The sequence below is a fragment of the Bos grunniens genome, chromosome 29 (genome assembly GCF_055505025.1).
Source record: "Bos grunniens cultivar Pamir isolate PY7600 chromosome 29, Bosgru_T2T1.0, whole genome shotgun sequence".
Taxonomy (NCBI): Eukaryota; Metazoa; Chordata; class Mammalia; order Artiodactyla; family Bovidae; genus Bos; species Bos grunniens.
Window position 1 is genome coordinate 24,076,160 of NC_141193.1, and position 10,393 is coordinate 24,086,552.

The 10,393-nt window shown below is 36.1% G+C and overlaps 1 protein-coding gene across 1 annotated transcript; it reads left to right on the forward strand.

Annotated features, from left to right (window-relative positions):
• Positions 1–9,044: 9,044 nt before the first annotated feature.
• On the forward strand, positions 9,045–10,001 carry LOC147342353 (olfactory receptor 8B3-like). Its single transcript, XM_086385099.1, has one exon. It carries the CDS (start codon positions 9,069–9,071, stop codon positions 9,999–10,001), a length of 933 nt encoding a protein of 310 aa, XP_086241225.1. The 5' UTR covers positions 9,045–9,068.
• The last annotated feature ends 392 nt before the right edge of the window (positions 10,002–10,393 follow it).

Sequence of the window (10,393 nt, forward strand, 5' to 3'; positions counted from 1 at the left end):
TTTAATTTAATTTTTAAACTTTACATAATTGTATTAGTTTTGCCAAATATCAAAATGAATCCATCACTGGTATACATGTGCTCCCCAACCTGAACCCTCCTCCCTCCTCCCTCCCCATACCATCCCTCTGGGTCTTCCCAGTGCACTAGCCCCAAGCATCCAGTATCATGCATTGAACCTGGACTGGCATCTCGTTTCATACATGATATTTTACATGTTTCAGTGCCATTCTCCCAAATCTTCCCACCCTCTCCCTCTCCCACAGAGTCCATAAGACTGTTCTATGGTTGCCAGGATGAACCCTTTAATCTACAGCTTGAGAAATAAAAATGTGAAAGCGGCTCTGAGAAAAACTCTGAGTAGGACAGAATTTTGAATAGATAATTTCTCTGTGCAGCTTATCACAGGGCATAAATTTCTGTGTTTAATCATAGTAATTTTGTTGGAATCTTTTTGATTCTTTTTTTTTTAGATGTTCAGAAGTCTTTATTACTGCATTGTTTGTAAGAGTAAAAACTTAGAAACATCCATATGTAAGATTGTAATGTAATGTTCAAACAAACAAACATTAAATAAGAGTATGCAGCTGTTAAAATTTTATAACAATCTCTACATATGGTGGAAGGAAATCTGAGTCATCTTTCTATTTATTTCCACATTGTATTGAGCCAGACTTCTCTCTGACCCAATCATTTGCAGACTTTCTCACCATCTCCCATTTATTAATACTATTTAGAAAAATGTGTTACCTCTTGTTTTTTTCTGTTTGAACATTTTTACCCTCTGGAAATATAAAACTGCTCTATCTATAGTTGATGAAATCAGGGAACATTAGGGTGAAATAGCATCATTGGCAATGTCTCATCTGACACTTTCCATTGGAAGTATGAATCAGACAAAATTTTCTCTTCCTATCTTTCAGTCTTTCTTGAGCAATAATGTATCTCCTTAAATGCCTGAGATGGAAGATTCCATGATGTTGATTAAGTATAAACAACTTGACTTCTCTAAACATTACGCATATGATTATGGAAAAAAGTTTGTTAGTTTGAACATCCAGTCCTGCACATAACACATTGTTAAAATATATTACCAGAATGAGAGAGCTAAGTTGAGAGTGTTACTTTGCTTCTACTTTATGTCATTGTTTTTGTTTCCGTAAACATGGAAAGGAGAAGTAAACATGAAAGTTGACTTCGTCTTTGGGTGGTATATGACTTTTTCTCAGGATGGGTATCAGAAAAGTTTACAGCAGTATTGGAAAAGTTTTTTTGGATATGTCTCCTCAGCCTAAGAAATAAAGGCAAAATTAAACAAAAGGCACTGCATTAAACTGATAAGACATTGTGCAGCTCAAGAAACATAGCAAAATGAAAAATCAGTCTATTGAATGGGAGAAGAGATTTGAAAACAATATGTCTGATAACAGGCTAGTGTCCAAAATATACAAATAACCTGCATTACTCAGCATCTAGAAATCAAAGAACCCAATTAAAAAATGGGCAGAGGTGTATTTTTTCAAAGACATATGGATGACTACCAGACTCATGAAACAATGCTCAGCTTCACTAATCTTCAGGAAAATGCAAGTCAAATCCAAGGAGATACCTCACTACTGTCAGAATGGCAAACAAAAAGACAACAAGCAATATTTGTTGCTGACAATGTGGAGAAAAGGGAACACCCATGTACCATTGGCAGCATGTAAACACAATGGAAAACAGTGTGAAGTTTCCTCAAACGTTAAAAATAGAACTACTCTACTGTCCAGCCACTCTACTCCTGAGTATTTACCTAAAGGAAATAAAATCATTACTTCAAAATATATACATACTCTGAAGTTAACTCCATCATTATTTATAATGGCCAAGGTATGCTTGCCTAAAGGCCCAATGATATAATAGATGAATGGATAAAGGAGATGTGGTGTATATTTATACAATGGAATATTCCTTATACATAAAAAAGAATGAAATCTTGCTATTTGAGAGAATATAAATGAACTTACAGAATGTAAATAGAAAGACAAATACTGTATGACTTCACTTATATTTGGAATCTACAAAACAGAAAAATTAACAACATAGGCAAGCAGAAACTCTTACAGATACAGAGAATAAACAGATTGTTTCCAGAGGGAAGGAAGAGGGGATTGGAGAGAAATTAGATAGTTTAAGAGGTGTAATCTTCCAGTTACAATATAAACAAGTGATAGGCATGAACAGTGTGGGGGAATGTAGTTGATTATAATGCAGAACTTTGTATGCTGAAAGTTGGTAACAGGACATAATGTTAATTTAATTTTAAAGTGTATAGAAATAGCAAATCAGTTTATTACCCATTAGGAACTAATACAATGTTGTTGGTAAACTATACCTTAAAAGCTAACAAACAAACAGATGTATAGAAAAATAGATCAGATTTTTTGTTACCAAAGATGGGGATCTGGAGGGAAGGCGAAGTGGATGAAGACAGGACAAATGCCCTGTTCTCAGATGAATAAGGATTAAATGTAATATACAATATGATAAATGTAAATAACACTATTCTATGTTTTATATAAGAGTTGTTAAGAGAGGAAATCCTTGGAGTTCTCATTACAAAGAAAAAAAGATTTTTTTTCCATTTTATTTTGTATCCATATCAGATGATGGGTGTTCTTATTGCAGTTATTACCGCATGATGCATGTAAATCAAATCATTATATTGTACACCTTAAAGTTACACAATACCATATGAAGAAAAATGAAACTGTTTTAGTCTCTCAGTAGTGTCCTACTATTTGTGATCCCATAGACTGTACCCAAAAGCTCCATGGAAATATCCAGACAAGAATACTGGAGTAGGTAGCCATTCCCTTCTCCAAGGGATCTTTCTATCCCAGGGATTGAAGCCAGGTCTCCTGCATTGTAAGCAGATTCTTCACCATCTGAGCCATCAGGGAAGTGATTATATTTCAAAACCCAGAAGAAACATGTTTAAAACTGGAAAAAAGATTGCCTGTGTTTAGATTTGAGTGTATTCTGGATACCAGGTACTTATCAGATATATTATTTACAAGTTTTTCTTCCATTCTGTTAGTCCTCTATTCATTCTCTTGATGATACCTTTGAAACCTCAAAAGTTTTTAATTTCATGATGTTCAGCATCCACTTTTTGTCTTTTTTTATTTGCCCTTTATTAGCATATCTAAGGAGAAGGCAGTGGCACCCCACTCCAGTACTCTTGCCTGGAAAATCCCATGGATGGAGGAGCCTGGTAGGCTGCAGTCCATAGGGTCTGTAAGAGTCAGACACGATTGAGCGACTTCACTTTCACACACTGGAGAAGGAAATGGCAACCCACTCCAGTGTTCTTGCCTGGAGAATCCCATGGACGGGGAAGCCTGGTGGGCTGCCGTCTATGGGGTCACACAGAGTCGGACACGACTGAAGCAACTTAGCAGCAGCAGCAGCATATCTAAGAACCATTGTTCATCCTGAAGTCAAAGAGATTTGCTCTGATGATTTCTTCCAGGAGTTTAAAAATATTACCTTTCATATTTAGATATGAGGTTTATTTTGAGCTTACTTTCTTATTTTGTGGAGTGTTCCAAATTCATTCTTTCAAAATGAATTTAATTATTCTAGTCACTTTTGTTGAAAATACTACTCTCTCCATCACATAATCTTGGCATCCCTGTTGAAAATCAAGTGAGCATAAATGGAATCGCTTATTTTAGGACTCTCTGATACACACACACACACACACACACACACATATATATCCCTCACATGTGTGTATGTAAATGCGGCAAATTCATATCTATGCTCTAACTTCATTTTCTTTCACTTCATTTCTCTACTGTGCTTGCATCACTATTTTTAAATATGTTTATTTAAAATTGTTTTTTTCCATTGGTTAAAAACAAAGGTAGGCATGGTGTTATAGTGTTTTCAAACTACAATTTGTGACTATTGTGACAATAAGAGAGATGGTAGAGAAGTAAAAGGAAGAGGCTTTATACTTTCTTCTCCTGAGCTATTTCTGGAAAAACTGCTTCCCTTACCTGTTAATATTCCTCTAAAGGGTTCAAAGCCTTCTTCCAATGAGATAAGAGGAAGTGAAAGTAGAGTGGAAGATGATTACCAATTTGTTATCCTGTAGTATTATAATTTATGGTTTTCTGCAGTTAAAATATATTAGACATATATTTCAAGGATCTTAATCTAACTTTTTTTAATTGCTGAGTTAGTAGGTTTTATTTATTTATTTTATTTTATTTTTTAACTTTACAATATTTTATTGGTTTTGCCATATATCAACATGATTCCGCCACAGGTATACACATGTTCCCCATCCTGAACCCTCCTCCCTCCCCATACCATCCCTCTGGGTCATCCCAGTGCACCAGCTCCAAGCATCCAGTCTTCAGAGCCCTTATGTGGGAAATTCCCTAAAACAATTTTTACTTCTAAATCAAGTCTTAGTCAAGTCCAAAACTTCCACCAAAGGCAACTGTTTACCTAATCATGAAAACATTTCAAAATATATCCAAAACATTTCCAAATCATAAAATTCCCTTCTCTGACAAGGACCTACTTGGACAAAATACCTTTCTTCCTTAATTCCCAGGGAGAGCTATCAGAGATTAATTTTCACACTGTAGTTGTTTTGATTCCAAAGAACATTTTTACTTTTAAGACACATGAAATCTGTAAGAAGGCATTCCCCTTTTGGAAAAACTCTTTAGAGCCAGTTTCATTTTCCTCGTGTACCATCTATTATGTTGTAGACTTTTTAGAGAGTTTATGAGATAACATATCTCAGAGGCAACAAAATGTCCCTATGAGTGAGCTGTCAATAGGATTGTTGGTACCCCAAATAAATTCCAGATTACTGCACTTTCCTTCAAATAATGCAGATTCCATTAATTGTGGAATTTGCTAGAATGAATTTCTGAGTCCTATTTCTCTTCTTTTGATCTTTTCAGAAGTTTTCAGCTCTGGAACTGTTTGAGGAAATGAAAGGGCACTCAAACATGGCCACTTGGTTCTGAAGAGAACATGAAAACTCAGCACTGATCACATGAATCATGGATTGTCAGGTCCTGTTTGTGCTTCTTCATTTTTACTTAGGGTCTTCCCTAGTGGTTCTGATGATAAGAAACTGCCTCCAATCTGAGACCCGGGGTCAGCATGATCACCTGGAGAAGGGAATGACAGCCCATTCGGTATTCAGGGTCTCAGGAACACAGTCAGGTTCAGTTTCGTTCAGTCACTCAGTCAAATCTGACTCTTTGTGATCCCATGGACTGCAGCATGCCAGACTTTCCTGTCCATCACCAGCTGCCAAGGTAAACTCAAGCTCATGTCCATCGAGTCGGTGATGCCATCCAACCATCTCATCCTCTGTCGTCCCCTTCTCCTCTCACCTTCAATCTTTCCCAGAATCAGGATTTTTTCTAATAAGTCAGCTCTTCACATCAGGCAGCCAATGTATTGGAGCTTCAGCTTCAGCATCAGTCCTTCCAATGAATATTCAGGAATGATTTCCTTTAGGATGGACTGGTTGGATCTCCTTGTTGTCCAAGGGACTCTCAAGAGTTTTCTCCAACACAACAATTTAAAAGAATCAATTCTTCTGCTCAGCTTTCTTTATGGTTCAACTCTCATGTCCATTCATGACTAGTGGAAAAACCATAACTTTAGGTATATGGATGTTTGTGGGCAAAGAAATATCTCTTCTTTTTAATATGCTGTCTAGATTGGCCATAGCTTTTTTTTCCCAAGGAGCAAGTGTCTTTTAATTTCATGGCTGAAGTCACCATGTGCAGTGATTTGGTGCCACAAAAAATAAAGTCTGTCACTGTTTCCATTGTTTTCCCATCTATTTGCTGTGAAGTTATGGGACCAGATGCCATGATCTTAGTTTTCTGAATGTTGAGTTTTAAGCCAACTTTTTCACTCTCCTCTTTCACTTTCATCAAGAGGCTTTTTAGTTCCTCTTCAATTTCTGCCATAAGGATGGTGTTATTTGCATATCTGAGTTTATTGATAGTTCTCCCTGCAATCTTCAATCTAGCTTGTGCTTCATCCAGCCTGGCATTTCTCATGATGTACTCTTCATATAAGTTGAATAAGCAGGGTGACAATATACAGCCTTGACGTACTCCTTTCCCAATTTGGAACCAGTCTGTTGTTCCATGTCCAGTTCTAACTGTTACTTCTTTTGACCTGTATACAGGTTTCTCAGCAGGCAGGCTAGGTGGTCTGGTATTCCCATCCCTTTAAGAATTTTTCACAGTTTATTGTCTAGCATCTCTTATTAAATATCATAAGCATTTGTGAAGTTTCCTGTGTTATTTATAACCTCAATTCATATAATTAATAATTTTCTCTTTACATTGGATCATTTTCCATAATGCTACATCATGTATTATACAGCCCCTTACCTAATTTAGTTTGATTAGTAGATTTAAATATTATACAATGTTTTGGGAAGATTCCAAATAAGTAATATGGAACTATGTAAAGTTTCAAAGAAGCCAAAAATTAAAATTTCAAATAGCACTATCTTTATTTTGATTCCTCAGAAGTTTAGTGCTTATTGGTCTTTTCCATCTCTCTTTCTTAGGCATTGCCTTGCAAAAAAATAAATCAAAATCACATAATCGTGATAGCACAAGTCATATTTTGTGTATGGAGGAACTCCTTTTTTATGAACAGTTTGAAGATCTTTTTTGAGAGTTTGATGCTTTTCTACTAAGAAGAGAACCCTCTTTTATTATAGAGTAGTATTCTTGACCTTCTTTCCAATATATATAAGCAATGTGTGTAATATAGACATATATTTTTATTTTTCACGCACAAACATACATATATTTATAAAATAGGTTGAACTTCCCAAGACAAGTAAAAATAGTTTAAAAAAAAAAAAGACAAGTAGAAAGTAAAAATTCTCTAATTTTCTTTTTTAGATTTTTTAGGTTAAAATTTTACAAAGGTTAATCTGCGCAAAATACACATAACAATCAAAATGGTACTTTCATGGCTTCTCATCAAAGATAACAGTCTCAATTTCTTCTCTAGTTATAACTAAGCATTAATCATAATTTTGAGAATTATACTTTTAATTTATGCTTCAATTTTCAAATGGTTTATGGAAAACCATTGAAAGTACTTGAACTAGGGAGGGACAAAGCTGTGATTTCAGACATTGGTGTTTAGGGCTAAATAGGAGCATCTTGGGAAATACTAAAATTATCATTAGGAAGCACTATAGTTCAACATTACAGTAGTTCAGCCTAAACACAAAAAGCCAGAAGTTTTGTGGTAGCTGCGGTACATGGGTGGAGGTCACTGTGATTTTAGATGCTATGGTTTAGCATTTGAAAAATGTTAAATACCTTCTTGGACAAAAACAACATGATTATCAGAAATATTTATTAAGTTCCTTCCATGTCCTCTGCTTTGTGCTTAGATCTTGGAGCCAAACAGTAAACAAGATAGGAACTTAGAGTTTATTAAGGAACACAGGTATTCAGGAAAAACAAACAAACAAACTCTGACATGTGTTATGATGGAGAATCTAGTAAAATTTATGAGAACGTGAATAATGACAGCTGACGTGTATTAACTATTTACCATATGCCAGGCACTGATTCAGCCATTTTACTTGACATTTTTCATTTAACTCAGCAGCATGATAAAAGAGATTCCATTTTTACCATCCAATTTTACAACTTTGGTGAAAGATTAAATAAATTGCCCAAAGAAATATAGGATGTAAGTAAATTAAGATTCACAATGCTCTCTCTAGCGCCATAGTCCCTACTCATTTCTATCATGAGAAGAAATTGATAATTTCAATTACTGACATCTTGCAGAAAATGACCCAGTGAGAGAATCAGGTAGAAATTACAAGTTTTTTTTTTTTCTTAAGTATAAGCTATAGAAAGAATATACAACATTGCAAATTATTTCAGAGACATTTCATAGTGAGAAGAGCTGAAGTGAGTTGCTGAAACATTTAAAAAATTTCTGATGAAGACATACAGAAACCTGGAATTAGGAGCCTTACAGATGATATGTCCATTTGGGAAACTGGAATAAAAAGGGAATGAAGCCATGTAGTGGCCTTCCGTTCAGAAGTGAAGATAATGAAAAGATGGGAATTTACTGTGGATCTACACTGAGGGATGCACAATACCTAAAATGAAAAAGAGCAAAAGATTGAGTCCCTAAGGAACTAAAGGCAGATCATAATCCAGCATATATAATTTCCATATTCCCTTTTATACATATGACCTACTCTGTAGGGAAAAGATTGAGAAGCTTCTAGCCTGTTTTTGCCAAGTGCATTCATCATTACCCTCACTGTGAATCCTCTGTGTCTAATCCAGTAGCAAGTGTGATAATTAAAAGGCTTTATTTTCTCTGCTGCTTGAAAGGACTAAAATAATTATCAGAAAGCATAGTAGTGCAGAAAGACTTCTCAGGCATATGTCTAGGCTCGCACCTCTCAGGATAAAAGAAATCAAGCCTCAGGAATCTGAAATTGCATTTCCAGCCCCAACTGGGTAAAGACCAAGGATAAGGGAGACAGCCCTGAGGTTTTCTGAACTCAGGTGAATTTCTGAATTCAATTTATATACTTATTGGCTGTTTTGAAATGAAGGGACAGTGACTGAATGCATGCCCATTCTTTGTCATTTTGTGTAGATCTGAGACTTAGATGAAACTGGTGGAGGAATCTGTTAGAGGGTCATCAGAGAATGTTTAGAGACATTCTATGGCTCTGTCGTGATCTATCCTTCTTGCCCTTTGTGTTTCCAGAAAATTATTTGCATATCACAGTACCGGCCTTAACTCTGAAGTGTGTCATTTCCTTTGCTGCATTTACCTTATATAAGTCCACATCACTCTGTATCCTGATAAAGATAAAGGCAGATTCTGCGGGACCAGGTAGGACTAGTCTCTGACATTCCCAGTGTTTACCCTCCCTTGTAGATGAGACACTGTGGCAAGGGCTGAGTTGTTCTCTAATGGAACCCTTTCTCCTGTGTCCACAGATTCCCTTAAAGAAGAATGGCTCCTGGAAATGACTCTTTTGTGACTGAATTCATTCTGTTGGGATTAACAGACCAACCAGATCTCCAACTCCCCCTACTCTTTTTATTTCTAGGAATGTATATTGTCACTGTGCTGGGCAATCTGGGCTTGGTAATCCTAATTGTGCTAAATTCACATCTGCACACCCCCATGTACTTTTTCCTCTTTAACTTGTCCTCTATAGACATCTGTTATTCTTCTGTGTTTACACCAAAAATGCTACTTAATTTCATATCAAAGAAGAATATTATTTCTTATACGGGGTGCATGACTCAGCTCTACTTTTACTGTTTTTTTGTCATCTCTGAATGCTATCTGTTGACATCAATGGCCTATGACCGCTATGTGGCCATCTGTAAGCCCCTTTTGTATAATGTTGTTATGTCCCCTAAAGTGTGTTCCAGCCTTATGCTTGCTTCCTACTTGATGGCATTTTCTGGTGCCATGGTTCACACTGGATGCATGCTGAGACTGACCTTCTGTGATGCAAACACCATCAACCATTTTTTCTGTGACATCCTCCCTCTGCTCCAGCTCTCCTGCACAAGTACCTATATCAATGAATTGGGAATGTTCGTCATAGTGGGCATCAACATCATTGTGCCCAGTTTCACAATCTTTGTCTCTTATGGTCTCATCCTGTCCAACATCCTCCATGTCAAGTCCACGGAGGGCAGGTCCAAAGCCTTCAGCACCTGCAGTTCCCACATCATTACTGTTTCTCTGTCCTTTGGATCAGGGGCATTTATGTATCTCAAACCATCTTCTGCTGTGTCTATGGATGAGGGTAAAATCTCTTCTGTCTTTTATACCAATACTCTTCCCTTCCTCAACCCCTTAATTTACAGCATGAGGAACAAAGATGTCAAACATGCTCTGAGAAAAACCCTGAGGAGGAGACAGTTTTGATTAGAAACACTCATTGTGTGCATGAGTTACACGACAGTGAGATTCTGTTTAATTTTAGTGACAGCTTTCTTACCATATTCTTTCTGTTATCTTTTTTTCCTAGTACCATTAATGAATTTGAGTCCTGCTCGAATAAATTATTTACATTTTTATATAAGTATTTGTTTCCCCACTGTTTTCAAATTACATATCATCTCTATTTCCTGCTGCATAATATCATTAAATAGTAAATATTTTATCTCTTTGTTTTCTTTATCATTTTGAAATTAGTTTTTTTTTTCCACTGGAAAAAGATGAATACTCTTTCCAAATAATGCATTTCAGAAAAAAAGACAGTTCCAGTTGAGCTCTTTCAAATCCTAAAAATGTTGCTGTGAACGTGCCACACTCAA

Bases quoted from the DNA above. Each gene is read 5' to 3' on its own strand.
- LOC147342353 (XM_086385099.1), top strand. From the start codon at position 9,069: ATGGCTCCTGGAAATGACTCTTTTGTGACTGAATTCATTCTGTTGGGA.